The sequence below is a fragment of the Anabrus simplex genome, chromosome 3 (assembly GCF_040414725.1).
Source record: "Anabrus simplex isolate iqAnaSimp1 chromosome 3, ASM4041472v1, whole genome shotgun sequence".
NCBI lineage: Eukaryota > Metazoa > Arthropoda > Insecta > Orthoptera > Tettigoniidae > Anabrus > Anabrus simplex.
In genome coordinates this window covers 434,074,696-434,096,085 of record NC_090267.1, presented here as the reverse complement: position 1 = coordinate 434,096,085, position 21,390 = coordinate 434,074,696, and the positions used below count along the sequence as shown (strand labels likewise).

The 21,390-nt window shown below is 38.9% G+C and overlaps 1 protein-coding gene across 1 annotated transcript in view; it reads right to left on the bottom strand.

Annotated features, from left to right (window-relative positions):
• Positions 1 to 21,078, bottom strand: part of LOC136867402 (chromosome partition protein Smc) — a 78,776-nt gene extending 57,698 nt beyond the window's left edge. The window contains exons 1-2 of the mRNA XM_068227085.1: positions 20,754 to 21,078; positions 2,094 to 2,305 (exon numbers count right to left, since the gene is read on the bottom strand). Coding sequence (XP_068083186.1) covers positions 2,094 to 2,305; positions 20,754 to 21,069 — 528 coding nt within the window. The 5' untranslated portion in view covers positions 21,070 to 21,078. The remainder of the gene's footprint in view (positions 1 to 2,093; positions 2,306 to 20,753) is intronic.
• Positions 21,079 to 21,390: the final 312 nt, after the last annotated feature.

Here is a 21,390-nt window from a genome sequence, read left to right as displayed (position 1 = left end):
CTGGATACTGGCCACTCTTAAGCGACTGCAGCAATCGAGCTCGGTGAACTTCATGTTCTGCTACTCTATCATCATCATCATCATCATCATGTAACACCGGGACTTACCGCTCGGTTGCTGTAGAGTGTCATGCAGAATCTAGTGCACAATACTAATGTGATAGTCAAGCTGAACATTTGAATTCGGATGAAACTGATGCAATTGTGCTGATAGTAATGACATAATTTAAAAAAACCAGTTTTGCAGTATTTACATTTTAATATGGAACACCCTTTGACTCACATATGTATTAATGTTATGAAACAAACACATATCTAGGTTATGTTAGGCGGGTGGTCTGTAAAAACAGCAGGGCAGTGTGCCTATTGCAAAGGTCCTAGGGAGAACACTTGGTATAATTTCCTAACGAAGAGAAATTTGAACCATACATTATCTTCGACTTTTTTTTTTTTTTTTCCCCATATTGGTCTATAGAGCAACAGAAAATTCACGGTCAAGACAAAAAATTCTAATAATGTTGACTTCATGTGCCTTGGTTTACAGCTGCATTCAAACAAAAGGGAATCAAAGCGTCCTCATAAACTGCATGGTTCTGCCACTGCCTTCTCGATTCTCACTGATCATGACTCTTGTGAGAGTCAACACTACGTTAGCTAACAGTTCCCAGAAAATGTTTGGATAAACGCAAGAATCTTAACATGCTGCTAAATTTTTAACGCTATGCTAACAAACAGTGTGTTAGTGTTCATTCAACTGAGATTGAACAAACCGGGCCTCACAGAATCTCAGGAAACATACAAGGATTGGGGCAAAAGTCATGGCAACTATTTTTTACTTGAAGATATGTGAACGGATCACAAACGTATGCGTGTCATGTGGAAGTTCTGCTGGCATAGTGTGTAATGCAGAACAACAGATGGCTCTGTGATAGCTGGTAGTAGCACAGCGAGGGCTGTGAAATCAGTCAGTTGGCGAGTGTCGTGCGAAATGGAAGTAACCTGTGTTGAGCAGTGCCCTTACATCAAAATAGCCATTCTCCGAGGGAGAAATGCGATGGAATGTCACAGTGAACTAGGAATAATGTCCTACCATACCGTACAGTAGCAAGGTGGGTAGGAAAGTTTCAGCAAGGACGTGTGTCCACCAGTGATGAGCAACATTCGGGACGACTTATCAGTGTGCGGACCAACATGGCACGTGCCGACATCGAGCAGCTCCTGGATGTAGACAGATGATGGACGCTACTGGAGTTAGAGAGGGCAAGTGGCATCGAGAAACGCACCGTCCACAGGATATTGCGTAATGAGCAACTGCGCAAAATCGCATCACGGTGGGTATCGCATGCACTGACGGAAGTTCAAAGGTGGGTGCGCTAAGCAATATGCTCCTACCTCCTTGCCCGCAGGCAACAGGACGGCAATAAATTCTTGTCACGAATAATCACCATCGATGAATTTTGGGGCAGGGCATACGAACCAGAACTACTCTGTGGTGGCACGCAGGTGGTTGGAGGAGCACTCCAGTGAAGTTGTGACCATGGATTGGCCCTCCAGATCCCCCGACCTTAATCCAATCTAGCATTTATGGGGTGTTGATGCTAGTGTACACTCTACGAACCCTGCACCAACTACACAAAACCAATTGTGGGTAGCAGTGCAAGAAGTGTGGGTCCAGATCCCTACAAAACAATTCCAACACCTTGTGGAGGCGGTGCTTCGCTGTATTGCTGCTGCTTTGAGGGCTCGCGTAGGAGCAACTCGTTATCAACTTCACATTCAGTGTCTTTCCATGACTTTCGGCCACTCAGTGTATATCTTTAGGGTTTCTGCCATGTACAAGAAGTAAGAAAACTGGAATTCCTACAACTCAATATGCATTTATAATTTGGGACTTCTTATGATTAATACCACATTTGAAAATGGAAGCCTGTTTTGAAACAATAAAACTGATGAAGTTCATTCTAAAAAAGAAATAACATGAAACATTAAGAAGTAAGGAATTACACGCCATGATTATCAAATATTAAGAAATTTTACAGTTATGAGATTTTAAAAACTTAACAAAGGAAAAAACCTAGCTTTAATGATAGTTACCTCAAGGATTCTACTGTCCATCAAATGGCCATTTTCAACTTGTTGAAACATCAATGCCTTAAGTTCATCACGTTTTATAGTCATTTCTTCAAAACTAGAGACTTTATCATTCTGTTCTTTAATTACAGAGTTTTCGAAAATGTCAAGAACTCTCCGAACTGAAAACTGATGGAAGTTGTTCATTGCTCTTATATACAGGATATCCGATGGTTCTATAATCAAAGAAAGTTAAGAATTAGTAATACTGTTAGGTAAATACATATTTAATAATAATATCCAACTATTTTAACAGTTTTCCAAGATGAGGACCTAAAAACTTAGTCTCACAGAAGTTTGTCTCATGCCGTTTACATGCCGTTTAAGTCCACTGACAAGCTGGACGGGAATCAAACCTGACAACTTGGACTCAAAGCCAGTACTCAACTGTCTGAGCCATTGAACTCTGGTAAAGGAAGTGAAAGTACAACCCTATCCACCTATAAAATGCAGTAAAATCTGTTCAGAATGGAAAAAGGATCATCTGGAAGCTAAAAAGTAATGACAATTGAATGCCACATGGCTTGATATTTATGGATGATTTTACCTTTTTATTTATCAGAATGAATTCATGTGACAATGATTTACCTTGTGGTGTAAGGAAATAGCTGGTAAAACTGAAGTAATTCAGCAATTAGACCAAAATATGTAGATATTTCCTGGCCTAAGAGATTCTCTGAAATCTTCAAGATTTATTTGAGGTACTGATTTAAATTACATTAGTTTCCCCTAAAATTCTGTCAGAATGGAAAGCAAAGGTTATGTATAAATGTTCAATTATTCATTGCATACAATTTCAATTTTCTTTTCTGGTTTACCAAGCGCTATGTTAGACCTACATGTTTTCTCAACTTTTGATTCTTTATCTCAGCAATTCCCTCTGTGTTTTTTAAACAGGAATCTCTCTTTTCCATAGCACATTTTGATTAAACGAGTTGTTATATTAGTTTCACATAATAATAATATTATTAATAATAATAATAATAATAATAATAATTCTAGGAATAATGAAAGAACTTTCGCAAAGGCTTGTGGAATTCACAGTATATGACAACAGCAAAATAATTCCACATACAGAAGTCTGATGTAGTGATGGGCAGTCTGAGAAGAGGTCTCAAGATTTCTCGAGACTAGCGTACGCACAATTTCTCTCGAGAAATGTTGAGAAATCTCGAAAGCATTGTCCCCGCATTATGTGGCGAGCAGCATGTCGTAGGCCTACATAATTTTTTAGCTATTTGTTTTACGTCGCACCGACACAGATAGGTCTTATGGCGACGATGGGACGGGAAAGGCCTAGGAATGGGAAGGACACGGCCGTGGCCTTAATTAAGGTACAGCCCCAGCATTTACCTGGTGTGAAAATGGGAAACAACAGAAAACCATCTTCAGGGCTGCTGACAGTGGGATTCAAACCCACTATCTCCCGGATGCAAGCTCACAGCTGTGCGCTCTTAACCACACGGGCAACTCACCCAGTAGGCCTACAGATAGACTGAACTGAATGTTGTTTGTGCCGAGTATGCAAACAGTCAACCACGGGCCTTCTCCATTGCGTAAATATGTGTATGATGATGATGATGATCGTTGTTTAAAGGGGCCTAACATCTAGGTCATCAGCCCCTAATGGTACAAAATGAGATGAAATGAAATGACAAATTAAAAGCCCAAAAACATCCACTGACCACAATTCAAAACGTGAGGACGAAGAATGAATGGATGGATATTAATATAAAACGATCAGTGGAACCGACCCACAGTGCCTCACATGCACAGAAGCTGGCGTAGAACAATAGAATTACTAAGGGACTGCTTCTATAGCACAGTACTGAATCGATGATACTTGTAGTCAAAAGGGGTCCAAAATCCAAGTCAGCAGCCCCTCACAATGGTACTCATTTCTAGGAAAGTAGAACCATGGTATTTGTCATGTTGCGGTACTAATCAAGAGTAGCGTAGACTTGCGGTATTCCACACATTACGGTACTACTCACAGGTAAGGAAATTCGCACATGTATTGCAGACCTATGCTGTTTCGCACATTGCGGCACCATTTACAGGCGACGCACACCTATGGTGTTCATTTAACCACAGGGACTCTCACTATCCCGTGGAGTTCCTCATATAGTGGGTACTAATCATAGGCAAGCCAGAACCACAGATTCCCTCACCCCATGGCGTCGCTCATATATGCTACTAATCACAGGTACTGTAAAAGCTGTCAAGCCCTCGTTTGCTACTAATCACAAACCTATTTGGTACCCAACATAGTGGTACTACGCGCAAGTAAAAGCGACCCATGGTGTTCCCCGCGTGGTGGTACTAATCACAAGTAGTTTCATGGTTCTAATTTGATCATCCCTTGGTCGCCCCTTTTAGTCGCCTCAGATGATAGGGAGAGGATACCGTGGGTGAATTCTTCATCTGTGCCCCGACCCACAGAGGGTTGTGTGTTTGGTCCGCAAGAGGTATTTTATTATTTTCAAACCCGCCGGCAAGCCGGTTAGGACCCTCCTATTCGCCACCTAGGACGCGCCAAGTGGGAATATCACCTCTCCCCCTGCTACGCCAGCATAGTTGGTTCGTGGTAAATACGCGTGAACAAGAGACTAGGGTGTTCATTTCTATCGAGATCTATTTTGATGCAGTATATCATAATTATAAAGGAAACACATTCTGGTATTGTATGCAGCAATAAGTACACGAATTAGTAGACTAAGTTCAGAAACTGACGGCTACTGTAGGTACTCCTAGTTGGATACTAGAGACGTGCATTATACGAATTCGAGACCGGACAAGATGTGCCTTGCTGCATATGCAACCACTATTACGCATGAGTGGAATGTGTAATCTAAAATGGCCGAGTTTGCTCCAATTCTTTTGGCAGGTAGGTGTACATCGTTATCAGACCCCACATTCAATCTAAAATGGCCACTGCTTGTGTTTACCAATATTTTGGTGAAGTAAATAATTCCTTACAATGTTATAGAGTATTCGCACCATAATGCGATACCTGGGTATACGACGGTGCAATATGCAATTGTGTCTAATTGTGGGCGATAACTTTAAGACTGTCCGAAACGCAACGTAAGTTGTGGATGTCTTATTTTGAAGAGATGCCACATCGCACAGCCCGCAGTGTTGTTTGTTCAAAAGTAAAATACGTCAGCAGAAATACTTCTGGGATGATCCGCCACTTGAAAACAGAATTTCAATGAAAGGGAATCGTCTTAGAACACCTCCAGCCCAGTCAATATCACAAGACGCTACCCTGTCGACAACTGCGAAGTATCCAGGTAGGTGCACATCCAATCTACAGTTAATATATTATGACGGTTACTCAGCATAGATGCTCTTCTCAAATAACTCGTGAACCGTTTAAGATACTGACATTCTGTTTTCACTTTCGTTAATGGTATTAAGGAACTCAAAGCTGAACATGCAGTACTTTCCTAGCCTTTGACAATACGTATCGGCACCCACGTTTCCATATGAGAACTGATGCTGATATACTATCAAGTTTACGCTCATAGCTACAGGGACGTCACACATCTCGCACCACAGGGGAATCGGTCGAGGGCATTGCCCATTACTACCTTGACAAAAGAACTGGAGCAAACTCTGGCATTTTAGATTACATGTTTCACTTGTGTATTGGTGGTTGAATATGCAGCAAAGCACATCTTGCCCCATCTCAAATTCTCAAATTATATAGGGTTATTCAGCTAAGTTGTCCACCTCAAATAAGTCATGAACAGTTTACGATACTGACATTCTGTTTTCACTATCGTTAATGTGAAGGGGTTCATAGCTGACATGCAGTACTTTTGCAGGCTTCTGATACGTTTTCATATGAGAACGTTATTTCACACAATAACAGCTTATGATATTCTATCAAGCTTACACTCGTCGTTACTGGGACGTCACACAGATCGCAGCACAGGATAATCAGTCTCAAGATTCTTGCCAGAGTCTCGAGATCCATGCCACCAGTCTCGATCGAGAGCATTGCCCATCATTAGTCTGAAGATATTAAATATTCACAGTATCACGAACGTGAAAACTTCAATCTCTACCCATAAAAGACTACTTTTCCCATCCCACAAAACAAACTGGGCTAGAACGGGTTAACACTTTGAACACTGTACCCAAGCGTCGCTCAAATTCCCCTATTTACTGGTATATATGGTGCCCGAGCACTGCTTGGACTTTGTTTTCTAAATAATAAATCATTACATACTGGAAGTATGTCTTTATCTCCTCTGATAAACATGAATGATAGAGTTACAGTTAATTACATGGCTGCTCAATGGGTCCAGTGACTTGCTAGAGAGATTTTGAATACTTGTTTGAAGAGTAGCAAGCATGCATTCCATGCATTTTTACATTTTTTTTCCCCTTACTGGTTTAATGTTGCACTAACGCATCAAAGGTTTCCCGCGATGCAAGAATAGGAAAAGGCTAGGAGAGCAAAGGTAGCAGCAGTAGCCTCAGTTAAGGTACAGCCCCAGCCTGGTAAGAAAATGGGAAACCATGGAAAAGCATTTTCAGGGCTGCCAACGGTGGGTTTCGAACCCACTATTCCCTGAATGCAAGCCCATAGCAACACTCCCGTAGCCATCTCCCTCAGCACACACGTTTTTTACTCCGCCTGTTTCTACAATGGCATCATGGTGTGTCACACAAAGTTAAATCTTTTAAACTGGGACTGTAGAAAAAAAGGGTTACCTTTACAAATCACATTATTTTCTTTTAGGTAGCATATTCATACCATGGTAACAAAGTTGGAAGTAAATATGAAAAAAAAGCTAATTATATACAAAATTTCAAATAAATGAAAAAAATAATAAGCTTGAAACGGGGTAAATATATTTGCTTCCTTTTATATTCAATTTAAAAAACTTTCTTCAGCTTATCCCAGCTATTTCTGGGGTCACTGGAGCCACTCCGCACCCCGGCTCATTCTGGTTTTGGCTGCCAATTGAAGGCCTTCCTCATGCCACATTTTTGAGAGGAAAATCAGAACACAGGATGAACCTGGATTCAATCTTCAGTCCTATGGGTAGGAAACCAGCAACTAAGCCACTGAGCTAATCCTTTATTTAGGTTTTCTCCTGGAAAAATTGTAAATATTTTTCTTTTTCAGGTAGTTCATACATTTATTATTTCAAGATTAGTTTTGCAGACTGAAGAACCTAACCGTTTAAAAATAATAAACTGAATTCCCAGTACACTTGGTGGTATCCATTTTCAATAGGATCAACAGTTCAGGCAGTCTTTCAAGCGTCTTACATGCACAGTTTTTCAGACTTGCACAGCTTTAAAAAAAAACTTGCTTCCCTGATAAGCTAGCATAATGAGCTTTCTAATGGTAAGTAAACTTGTGTCCTCGTGCGAGGTACTGGAGCTCTTCTCAGGCATGCCCCCAATGGAGGTGAAATGCGTGTACAATTTTGACCACATACCAGTCCTCCTACCATTCTTACATTTCTAGCAGTACCGGGAATCGAACCCAGGCCCTCGGGAACGGCAGCTGATAGCACTAACCGTTACGCTATGGAGGTGGACTGAAAGAATTATTAAAATCTGTCCAGTGCCCTCCATATACAAACAATCTCAAACTCTGTCAATTTATAATTACTATTTACAGCGTGATTCAGCAGCCCCTTCCAATGTAGTTTTATGCAACCCACAACATTCATTCCGTCCTGAAAACATCTGCCCTGCAGGTATGCTCAGACAACACAACCAGATATCTTGGTATTTACCGCCTCGCCATGATAGGATGCCGTAATGTTATACTCGTATAAAACACTGGAAGACATGCATGAACCTTCTAGACCATATGAACCTCACATGCCGGCGAAACACTGAATTGATTTTTTGACCGCAGTAAACCTAATACTTGCTATAAGCTGCCCAGTGTGCCGTACGGCACCGCAGTATGGTTATATGTTATATAGTTAGTAAAGGCGTGGCGGAGCGATCTTGCATGTCAGGCGGGAGCTTTGAATCCGAGGCAAAGATAACAAACTTTTGAAATATTTGTTTAATACGTACCGCACACAATGTAAGTTCAATACACGCTTTCATGCAAATTGTGTATGAATGAATGTGTTCGTGGCCCTAAGAAGGGCCGATTAGTTAGCAGGCCGGACACATACAGACCGGGAATAACAGGAACACAACTCCCCTGACGGTTTTATCGCAGCAAATGCTCGATGTGATGACCGTTTTGGTTTATGCAAATTTGGGCCCAGTGTCCAATAGATTGTCTTGCGCGCTGCAGCATTCCAGGTGTAATTGCTCGGCAGGCATCCGTGGTGAGTTGCCGGAGCTGGTAGGGGCTTCGGCACTTGAGTGTAAAAGACGTTCTTCAAATGTCCCCACAAGAAGAAGTCTAACAGCGTTAAATCCGATGATCTAGTGGGCCAAGAAACAGGGCCTCCTTGTCCTATCCATTTCCCGGCAGTTCCACGTTCAGATTGTTATGAACGGGCAAAGTCGAATGTGGTGCAGCTCCATTCTGTTGCAACCACTTCGTCAAACGATCGTGCAAGGGCACATCCTTCAGGAGCAGTGGGAGTTCCTGATGCAGAAAGTGCAGGTAGCGTGGGCCCATACAATGGCCCTCAAAGAAATAAGGTCCAATCAGGCGATCCCCCAAGATTCTACACCAAACATTCACTCCCCATCATACTTGATAAGCCCCCTGTCGCACCCAGTGAGGATTGTCGACTCCAATAGTGCATGTTGTGGCAATTGACGTTCCCATTATTGTGAAAGCGTGATTCAACCAAGAACAAGATATGCAATACGAATGCTGCATCATGTCCAGCCTGCTTACCGACGGAACTCCACTCGAACTTCAAAATCCCAACCATGGAGCTCTTGGAGTAGCTCAAGATGGTATGGGTGAAATTTATGTTCATGCAGTATTCGCCAGACAGACAGCTGCCTGGTATTCACCTGTCGTGCAATCGCTCTTGTACTGATGTGTGAATTATTATGAGCTGCATCCAGAGTGGCCTCTTCTGTTTCACTCAAAGTAACGGGCCTATCACGGACTGGTGGCTGGTTGGAAATCACGCCTGTCACCTTAGGCGTCTCAACATAGCGGAATGTCATAGTAGCCGGGTGTCGCCCGTCGGGATACCGTTCCTGGTACAGACGTAGTGCCTCGTACACATTTTGTCTTGCTTCCCCATAAATGAGGAGCATGTCAACATATTCCTCTGTGGAAAACATGCCGAATGACAGCAGAGATTACAGTACATTCAGGCCCTAACCAGCGGAGTACGCACAGGGCACAAGATGAATAACAGGTTCATTCTACTGTTCAAATGTAGCAAACGTGGACCTGTGTTTACGTATCAAACATCATTCCGATGCAAAAATATTTGAACAATGCAGGATTCGAACCGCCGCTGGCAGATTCCATCAACTGCTAGGCGAACGCCTAACCACATCTGCTACGCTACACTGCTGGAAACGTGCTGGCAGTACGCCACCCAGTTCAGTGTTTAAGGCATTAATTACTGCACTGTTACCTAGTTTTATGCACGGATTCCTCTCTTCATTACACTGGTCACGAGGCATGACACATTAATACAGTTAAATGGTAAAAGGGTGTTGCTACACGATTTCAAGGCATCATGTTTTGCAAACGGATGATGAAACACTTCGCTAGGGTTCAGATACGCCTGCACGGGAATAGCACACCTATAACCATGTACACGTTAGTTGGGCTGCAGCAAACTATACTGGAAGGGGCTGCTGAATCACACTGTATATTTTGATTCAGTTAGCTTTCTTACCTGATCTTACATAAAACTGAACAGACACCCCATATTATACATGACAGTTATGTATTTTGACTAATTGTCCCGTTGTTTGAAACATTTGTTGTAACCCCAAAGTCTTATTTCTAGATTTAGTTACATAATGGGCAAGTTGGCAACTGTGGATTGTACAGTAGCCAATTACCTGGTGGTGGTGATTACTGTTTTAGGAGGAATTACAACTAGGCAACCATCCTCTATACCTGCCACCGGAAAAAACTTGATTTTTGAGATTTTAGTTGGATTAAGTCCCTGCTTGGAGTACCTTTATTTTTTCTTATATATATAAATGATATGAGTAAAGGAGTAGATGCAGAGGTAAGGCTTTTTGCGGATGATGTTATTCTCTATAGAGTAGTAAATGAGTTACAGGATTGTGAGCGGGTGCAGAATGACCTCGATAATATTGTGAGATGGACAGTAGACAATGGTATGATGATAAACAGTGTTAAAAGTCAGGTTGTGAGTTTCACAAATCGGAAAAGTCCTCTGAGTTTTAATTACTGCGTTGATGGTGTGAGAGTTCCTTTTGGGGATCATTGTAAGTATCTGGGTGTTAATATAAGGAAAGATCTTCATTGGGGTAATCACATAAATGGGATTGTAAATAAAGGATACAGATCTCTGCACATGGTTATGAGGATATTTAGGGGTTGTAACAAGGATGTAAAGGAGAGGGCTTATAAGTCTCTGGTAAGACCCCAACTAGAGTATGGTTCCAGTGTATGGGACCCTCACCAGGAGAACTTGATTCAAGAACTGGAAAAAATCCAAAGAAAAACAGCTCGATTTGTTCTGGGTGATTTCCGACAAAAGAGTAGCGTTACAAAAATGTATCAAAGTTCGGGCTGGGAAGAAGCGAGTGAAAGGAGACGAGCTGCTCGACTGAGTGGTATGTTTACATATAATTTTAAAAAATATTTGTTTAATGTCAACCTAATTAAAAATAGGAAAGAATTTCCACCAATCAATACTTGTTTATTGCTTATATTAAGCTACAGGACCGGTTTCGACCCCATATACAAGGTCATCTTCAGCTGAACCATGAATACATATTTATATGATGAAGCTTTGATTAAATTGCATTGTCAAAGGAATGTCATATGATGATGTGCATTTAGTCACATAAAAATGGGGCATGTCTTAACGTGAATTGGCATATATGTCAGTATATACAATATTGCAACTATATGTCTAAAATATTATGTTGAGGTCCTAAAATTAGTGTATAAAACATATCTTCACTTAAACTAACATATGTATGTACAGGATAAAATACAATATATAAAAAACATTTCGTGCACATGAACATTTGTATCTTGCTTGTTGGTCAACTCATCAACTCTCGTATTTAAGTCCCATTTACAGTTGTACACTCAGCTGCTGTTCTTGGAGTTTAAAAGATATGGTTGTAAAATTGCATGAGTAAAAGATTTAGTTTTCATGTGGGATAAAACACTTTCCAATTTTTAAAAAAAGTTGCCAGATGTACGGATAAAATTCGGCTAAAATATGTTCAGCTCTGCTATGTATGTTGCCTTATGTTAGAATCTAATCTTGTTGTCCTGTGGCGTCCGTAAAATTGGGTTCAAAGTAATGGCTCCTTTCCCATTTATAGCTGTGCAATGGTGTTATGTTTATTATTGTTGGTGTAGCCGAGTTGCGTTTGACATGCGAGCTTGCAATTTTACGGACGCCACAGGACAACAAGATTAGATTCTAACATAAGGCAACATACATAGCAGAGCTGAACATATTTTAGCCGAATTTTATTCATACATCTGGCAACTTTTTTTAAAAATTGGAAAGTGTTTTATCCCACATGAAAACTAAATCTTTTACTCATGCAATTTTACAACCCTATCTTTTAAACTCCAAGAACAGCAGCTGAGTGTACAACTGTAAATGGGACTTAAATGCGAGAGTTGATGAACTGACCAACAAGCAAGATACGAAAGTTCATGTGCACGAAATGTTTTTTATATATTGTATTTTATCCTGTACATATATATATATATAAGTTAGTTTAAGTGAAGATATGTTTTATACATTAATTTTAGGACCTCAACATAATATTTTAGACATACAGTTGCAATATTGTACATACTGACATATATGCCAATTCACGTTAAGACATGCCCCATTTGTATGTGACTAAATGCACATCATCATATGACATTCCTTTGGCAATGCAATTTAATCAAAGCTTCATCATATAAATATGTATTCATGGTTCAGCTGAAGATGACCTTGTATATGGGGTCGAAACCAGTCCTGTAGCTTAATATAAGCAATAAACAAGTATTGATTGGTGGAAATTCTTTCCTATTTTTAATTGTGTAATTCGTCAATACGGAAATGAAGATTACAGATTACGATAATGTCAACCTAGTCAATACTTGACATTAAACAAATATTTTTTAAAATTATATGTAATCACTGTCGTCAATACGGACCAAATATGAGATTAATGACTTGAGTGGTATGTTCCGAGCTGTAAGTGGAGAAATGGCGTGGAATGACATTAGAAGACGAATAAGTTTTTGTGATGTCTTTAAAAGTAGGAAAGATCACAATATGAAGATAAAGTTGGAATACAAGAGGACAAATTGGGGCAAAATTTCATTTATAGGAAGGGAAGTTAGGGATTGGAATAACTTACCAAGGGAGATGTTCCATAAATTTCCAATGTCATGGTAATCATTTAAGTAAAGTCTAGGAAAACAACAGATAGGGAATCTGCCACCTGGGCGACTGCCCTAAATGCAGATCAGTATTGACTGATACTGAAAAATCTGTTGTTTTATAACTTGAATGCACCTCGTATTACAGAATTTTCTGGTAAACAAAGAGTTGATGACAAGAGTTTGATGAGTTTCTGTATGGACAATAAAGTAGCAGAGTGGAACTCTGAAAATAAAGGTGTGAAATTTCGCTCAGCAGAATGTTCCAGCACTTTTCCTCTGCAGAAACATTGGGTCAGTTGCCGAGTCTGGAACTACTGCTCCATGGAACAAGTATTTTCCTCAACGAGTTAAGTGGTGGACAGTTCAAATAAAATTACTTCCACATAGACAACATGTGCAACTGTGCTGAGTTCCTTCCTGATGCTCAAAGGAAACAAGCCTCTACTCAAGAAAAGTCTGTGAAAGGAACATAAATTAGATCGGAAGTGTCCCAGGTTTTTGCTCCAGAAATGTGGCCAGTTTATCTTATAACAAGTCTCGCCAGGAGCAATCCTGCTACGATAAGGTGGTAAACTGCACAGCCAGTGACTTGAAGCCAATTGTTAGGCGGCAGCACACAACCCAACCAACTTGCAGATCGACACCAGTGTGTGGAGGAACCTCTTGTAAAGGAAGGATGGATCCCTAGCTAACTTTTCTAAATCTTCTTAACTGTAAGTATAAGACTTGGACTGAACAGCTTATGGAGAGCACCTTGAGGCTGGAGTTATAGTGGTGGTATGAATTACAGCTTACCCTGATGCAATAAGGTTTCTAGTTTGACAGAATGCTCCCTGTACTGAGCCAGCCTTTAGTGAAGAAACAGCAGGCTGCCTTTAGCGGAAACCTTTATGAAATGGAAAACTGTACATATCGGAAAATTTTCCCGGTCCTGTGAACAATGGTTTTCATGTAAGTTTGCCTGTATTTAGCAGAACCTGTCTGACACAGAAACAGAAGGAAATTTTGTGACTAAATGAAAAAGAAAAAATTGTAAATTTCCTTCCTAATCCTTTTCAGTACTTGCGTATTTCAAATGGATCCAAGATGGCCGAGATACTAATTGCTACAACAAACTCTCGAACAATGTAATTAGGGTAATGTCAGTGCAAAAGACTACACAGCCATTGATCTAGAAGTTGAGACAGAGGCGGCGTTAGGAAACATCGAAGAGTTTGTCACCCATTACCTCCAAGGAGAAGGAACAGAAATTGATGGTGATGAAGAAGATGGTTTACGGAACATGAAGTCCTACGGACATGCCCTATCAACATACAGTCTATTTCGCTAACGAAAAATGATTGCATGAATAGCAGCTCGTCCATCAAAACACGTTTTATGACAGGAAGTCTCCGTAACCAACAGATTAGAGACAGATAGTGGAACATGTCACTCAAACATTCTATTGACAGTACTCAATATCATGCAAATGAGAGAATGTAAGAAAACCATTTACCTGCTTATAACACTGCATTTGATGACTATAACAGAGTTTTAAGAAACGAGTTCAGCTTAAGAGGAAGATTTAGAGATTTTAGCACACAACATAATTTTATAGTTTGAAGGCCCGTCCGTAATTTTTTTTTTTTGCTATTGGCTTTACGTCACACTGACACAGATCGGTCTTACGGCGACGATGGGACAGGAAAGGGCTAGGACTGCGAAGGAAGCGGGCCGTGGCCTTAATTAAGGTACATCCCCAGCATGTGCCTGGTGTGAAAATGGGAAACCATGGAAAACCATTTTCAGGGCTGCCGACAGTAGGGTTCAAACCCACTATCTCCCGAATACTGGATACACTTAAGCGACTGCAACTATTGAGCTCGGTCCGTCCGTGTTTGCCAATGTGAGTAAAAGCTTGTTATCTCTGTTTAAAGCTAAGAAAACCGAGATAAGTTACATTTGTATTCTCCAACAACATTATCTCGGATAACAGGCATTATCTTGATTATAATTTTACCGGAGAAAGGTTGGCTGGTAAAACAGGGAATCTAAATTAATAGCCTTTCAAGACGGCAGCTTGTAGACGGCTGAAATATTTAACTGAGAGAGAAAATCACAGCAATGTGGAATATAACCAACATTATGCAATAAAATGTATTAGGTAGATAAAAAGAACGCGCTACATACTTCGAGAACTACGATGACACTAATTTTGAAACACACTTTAGGTTATCTAAAGCTTCGACACTGTCAATGTATTACATGTGCTAAAATTCATTTTTGGGTCCGTATTGAAAATATTTGTATTAAATAACACTTTTATGTTTTAATATTCGAACCAACAACCATTACCACTGCTTAACTTTCCATTAAAATTTTTTTTTAACAATACGCCATTTGACAACAAAATGGAATGTATTTTCTGATTTTTATCTTCATTGTAATATCTTTTATTATGTCATAATCCTTAAACAACTGCCATGTTTTAGACTCCAATATTATCACTAATATTGTCAAATAACAGCATACTACATTTTATATTGTAATAGTTGTTTAACAATCTCCAATACATTTTATACGACATAGTTTTTAACAGCATTCATAGATTATTTCCAATCAAGTACCTGATCTATTCTAAGGTGGAAAATATGGCTGATGGTGCCCACTACTAATGGGCAAAACATGTACCATCTAATATACTAATTTCATGTCAACAATTTTATTAAGGACAATGTCCTAATTTTTTAAAATTGTATTGTATTGAATAGGTGGAGAATATTAAAACATACAAGTGTTATTTAATACTGTCAATGTAATCCATAATCGTACATACCTGGAATTCCCAATACATAGGTAGACCCAAGATGAATTCTCAATTATATCTTGTACGGTACATGACTGGATGACTTTTTAATGAAGAATTAAGGAATACTGCCTTGTTTTTTTTAGTCATCATCATCACCTTCCTTCCAAGTATTGGGCCATGTGTCCCATTACGGTCTTGCATTTTCCCTCCATCTCTTCATCGGACGTCCTACAGATCTTTTTCCTCTGGGTTGGTATCAAAGAATTTCTTTTGGCAATCGGCCAGGTTATATCCTTTGTATATGACGTTTCCAACTTTCTTGATAACTGTAGATGTAGTCAGTTATCGGTTGTACCTTCAGTTCTTTTAGCACCTCTTCATTCCTTTTGTGGTCCCATTTTGTATACCCTGCTGTACGACGCATGAATGTCATTTCTCATGCTGTAATTCGAGACAAGTCTTGAGATCTTAACGTTCATGCCTCAGATCCATAGCTAAGTGTTGGTTTAGCTAGGGTATTATAAAGGCGCAATCGAGTATGTTTCTGAACAAGTGATGGTTTCATGATGTTTATTATTCCTGCAGTTTTTGTGAATCTATTAATTTTTGCTGGTATATCTAATTCTGATTCGTATGATAAGTTGTACCCGAGATAATTGACCACATTTACGCTTTCCAATGTTGTATTATCTAAACGTATTTTACTAGGAAGCTGTCTCTTCCCTTAAAGGCCATTATTTTTGTCTTTTCTGTTGAAATAATCATATTAAAATCTGAAGGAACATTTTTTAGATTGAAAACTGATCTTTGTAGATCATCTTCCGTCGTAGCCAGCAATGCAACACCATCAGCATATAATATAGCGTCTAGGTGTTCGAGGCAACTATTTATTGATATTGATCCATGGCGCCCTTGTTTCCAAGTTTCCATTATTACATTCATATATATTATGAAAAGTACAGGGGAGTCTGCAGCCTTGTCATTCACCACCATTTATTGATTTCCACTTGGTCTGGTTCTTCTTCAATTTTACAGAAATGAGATTGGATTTATAGATTTCAATTTCAAGCAATTTGTTTTTGTTTACTCTGTCAAAGGCCTTTTGAAAGTCCATAAATGCAATGTGTTTCCAAATTGAATTCTCTACATTTTTCTATTAATATCTTCATAGTGAAATATGCATCAGTGCAGGAGCACCCTTTACAGAAACCTTGTTGTTCATTCCCCAATTTATCTTCATAATGTTGCTGAAACTTATCTTTAATGATACTTGCATATATTTCATAACCTGAGTTAACAATGCTAATTCCTCTGTAATTTTCAGTTTTTTATGTCAGCTTTTTTATGAAGAGGGATAACTATTGCTTTCTGCCAAGTTTTTGGTGGATTGTCTCCATTCCAAATTTGATTTTAAAAGCTGAGGAATCTTTGTCTGAAAGTTTTACTTGAATATTTGAACAGTTCAGCATGTATTGCATCCTCTGCAGGTGCTTACCATTCCTTAGATTCTTCAAAGTTTGGTCTAGCTCTTCTAATGTTATAGATTCCAATGTATTGTCGTTAGATATTGGCTAAGTTAACACTTCATTTTTAGAACTTGTCCAGAGTGTTTGAAAATAATTAAGCCAGTCATCTGGTAGTAGTGTTTCAAGTTTTACCTCTTCCTTAACTTCCCTGTTTAATTTCTTCAGAATTTTATAAGTTTGTGGTCATGGTCTTGCTAAGCCTGTTTCCAATGTAGATACAAAATTTTCCCAACTTTCTCTATGTTTTTGTCTAACTTCTCGTTTAGCTACTGCTCTCTTGTTGTCATGTATAATTGTATTGTATTTTAGTTTATCTTCTATTTCACCAGTTGAAAGAAATTTCTTGTAGGCATCTCTTTTTTCTGATATGACCATTTTTATCTCTTCATCCCATATTCCCTCTCTTCCATTTTCCTGTTATTCTTAAATATTCAAAAGCTGCCTGTTTCAAAGCTAAGCTAATATTTGACCATTCTTCCTCTACATTGGTACTCACTGGTTTTGCATGAATTAGATTATTAAGTCTATTTTGGTACAGCCATTTTATGCTTGGATCTCTTAAAAGACCAATTTTATAAGTTGTTTCTTTTTGTTCCATGCAAGGTGTACTTTTTTTCATCCATCTTGGCTTTATGTGGACTGGTGAAACTACTAAGAAATTATCTGTTTCCATTTCAGGACCTTGATATACTCTTAACATCTAAAATTAATTCTGCTAGCTTTTGGTTGCAGATGACATAATCAATGACAGATCACTGAATCCTAGCTGACCATGTGAACTTATGACTGTCTTTATGTGGAAACATTGTGTACATTATTTTTAACTGATTGAAGAGAATGAAGCAAGTTTCCTTCCGTTGCTATTACAAGTTTCCTCCCCATTTGTTCCTATATTGTTCTGAATTTTGCAATTTCCTACTCTGGAATTAAAATCTCCCAGTAAATCATATCTTGCTTATCAATTTTGTTAATTACTTTTGTAAATTGTTATACAAACTATCATTGTCTTGTAATCGTCCCTCTACTGGGGCATAAACACCTATGACCGTCAGACAGCCTCTGGATAGCTTTAGCCTTATCGAAATAATCCTTTCAATACCAGAAAGTATAGTTATCTATTCTCGATCTTAGTCTTACATGTATCATGATCGTGATTCCCGCTTGGCCTCTAACCTCTTGTTTGACCCCACTATAGAACTGTATGTAAATAACCGTTTCTTTTGAACCTTGTAGTTTACGGTTGGTTTTAGAGATTAAAGCAATCGAGATGTCCTTTTTTGAGAGAATGTCATCTAGTTGATCGTCTTTGTGTGCTATCCCCTGTACATTCCATGTAGCACACTTAAATATATTCTTTTTCTTCCACTTATTATCCTTATTACTAACCTTTTCTTTGCGGTGTTCATCATCTTTCATATCCGTTTCTTTTCCTTTCGCAAGACTTGAAAGCAATCAAATGTCCTTCCGATGGGTTGCTAGCCTGAAGGAAGTAAGACCATTGGGGGGGCTGCCATCTCTCAGCTAATGGACTAGCTGAAATTACAGCATTTCCTCCGTAATTGATGTAACGGTTATACCACTGTGACTCGGTCGACAGAGCCTCGTCTGTGCAAACAGTTTTGTTCATCCCGGGAAGGTGAGGTTGGCATTTGGGCAGGAGAGGTAATGTATTCCACATAAAGTTAATGTTGGATGTTATACCGTTCAATAACAAAAAGGTTAATGTGTCAAGTTCTTCATGGTATAGATAAAAACATAAAATGTATGGAATTTCATAATTTTAAAATATTCACTGTATAAGGAAACAATCTTCAAAGAAGAAAAATGACTTGTTTATAATAACCATAGCAACTGTCACTAATCCTTCACAGCACCATAATTTTCGAATTTTCCAAGAAATTACTATAAAATTCAGGACACCAGCAACTGTATATTTCGAAGATGACTAAGTTTGATAACAACAGCAACAAATCAATATCAATTCAGAAAAACCAGAATTATAATAGTATTAATACAGAGCTCCCCATATATGTAATGATATAGTCATGGCCACAATGTGTAGGCTATAATTTGTTTTCTAATTCTCTAATAATAATTCACTCTTTTGGAAAGTCATATTAGGCTTCTTTCTTTGTTTCTGCACAAAAGTACACATAATTTATGACAAATTATTTGCAAACATTGAATGGAGCCACAAACTTGTTTACATTTTGATAGTGGTGGCAACACGTACTCATTTGTGCATCAGTATGAAAAATGCAAGGTTCAAATTCAGATTGAAACAAAAACTTAAGTTTTGGTAAACCGAGATAAATTCTGTGGTAAATATAGAAGCAAGCGTTATCCGAGATAATGACATTATCCAAGTTTTGGAAATCTACGATAACAGCAAATTGGTGAATTCAGGCCTAAGACAAGAGATCACATCTCAAACCATATTTTAACTATGTTTTTACCTATACACAATCAAGATTCTAGTGAGACCTATTGTACCAGTGTCCATCAATTTTTATGAGGATATTACGGCCTACTGAACTGTAGATTATGTACCTTTAAGATTCAATCCACACAAGATGACCCAAAAGAGGGGTCAAAACACACATAGTTGATAGTGGAGAAACATCTTCATACAGGAAGTAAATAACGTATTGAATAGGACGACTTGATTAAACAATTATACTATACAACGAAAAATTACACGGAATTGTTTGACGTTCTTTGCCGTGCCTGTATTTTAACTGAGAAACGTGTTACCAGGATAGTTTTGTCCAGTATACAATTATATATTAATGGAAGAAGTAAATAACAGTACTGTACAGTATTACTATTGGTATTATTTCTTTAAAACATGTAATGTGTATTAAATAAGTATGTACTGTACTACTGTGTACTGTGGGGAGGTTCTGAGCAAGAACAGATTTGTGTTAGAGCTGATGAACTGGTGTATATAAGTGTGTGATTATAGTTATAATTGTATCTACCACCACACAAAATCATGATTTGCTTTGTTATTTTCACCTTTATGAACCAGAATCCTGTATACAGTGCAAAAAGAATTCCGGCCCCTTTGGTTTCCACTGAGAACAGTTTTTTTTTTTTTTTTTTTTTGCTATTTTGCTTCACGTCGCACCGACACAGATAGGTCTTATGGCGACGATGGGACAGGAAAGGCCTATGAATGGGAAGGACGCGGCCGTGGCCTTAATTAAGGTACAGCCCCAGCATTTACCTGGTGTGAAAATGGGAAACCATGGAAAACCATCTTCAGGGCTGCCGACAACGGGATTCGAACCCACTATCTCCCGGATGCAAGCTCACAGCTGCGCGCTCCAAACCGCATGGCCAACTCGCCCGGTGAGGACAGGTTTTACATCTACAATAGTTTGAAAGTCATGGTTACCAAACACAATTGAAAATGAAAACCTACAACCTGTTTTCCAGTCTTTGACCAGGTCAGGGATGTAATGAATGAAACATTTATATAGGCTATTATTACAATGGGGTCACCACTTTCAAGGTTATTTATTAATGACTGATAAATGCTATGAAATGATAACAGAGTGTTGCTGGAATGAAAGATGACAGGGAAAACCGGAGTACCCGGAGAAAAACCTGTCCCGCCTCTGCTTTGTCCAGCACAAATCTCACATGGAGTGACCGGGATTTGAACCACGGTATCCAGCGGCGAGAGGCCGACCCGCTGCCATCTGAGCCACGGAGGCTCTACCAATCACAATTACAATGCTAAAATAAAAATGAAAAACTGTCATGTTAATACTCACTAGGGTCCAGGAAAGTATCAATACTCATATTCTCCAATAATCCAACTTCTTGTGGAAAGAAGGCTTTCACTAAGTGGAATAGTCTCATAGCAGGAATAATGTGTGCATTTACATCCCCATGTTCCAATCCATATTTTGGATGGACCACTACACCTGATGTATCTACTCCAGAGTCTTCTAGAACAGCATAAAAATATCCAGTCATGAACTGAGCTTTTGGAGTCTTCAAGTCTTTTAGAGCAACTGGGAAATCAGGGAGACTTTTCTTGATTTCTTCCATTAGTTTTTTGAGTTCACTCTCATTGAATGCCTGCATTATACTTCTCACACTGAAAGAAAAGCATAAATACAATGTTAACTAGAGTAAAGCAATTTACAGAATCTCTATTAGAATTTTGCAAATTCAGATGCAAGAATAATTAGATGAATGACTAGGTGTGTGTAACCGTTCACTCTTCAAGGCCTGCCTGGAGTTCATTATTCTGAAAAAAATGCAATAAGTTTAATTCTGACTACTATATTTACTGTAACAATCTTTATTGTGTGCGATGCATTTTGCAGTCAAAAAATGGGCAAAGCTCTAGAGGATACTCCGCAATGTTAGTAACACGATGCAACACTATGTGGTGCACGAAGT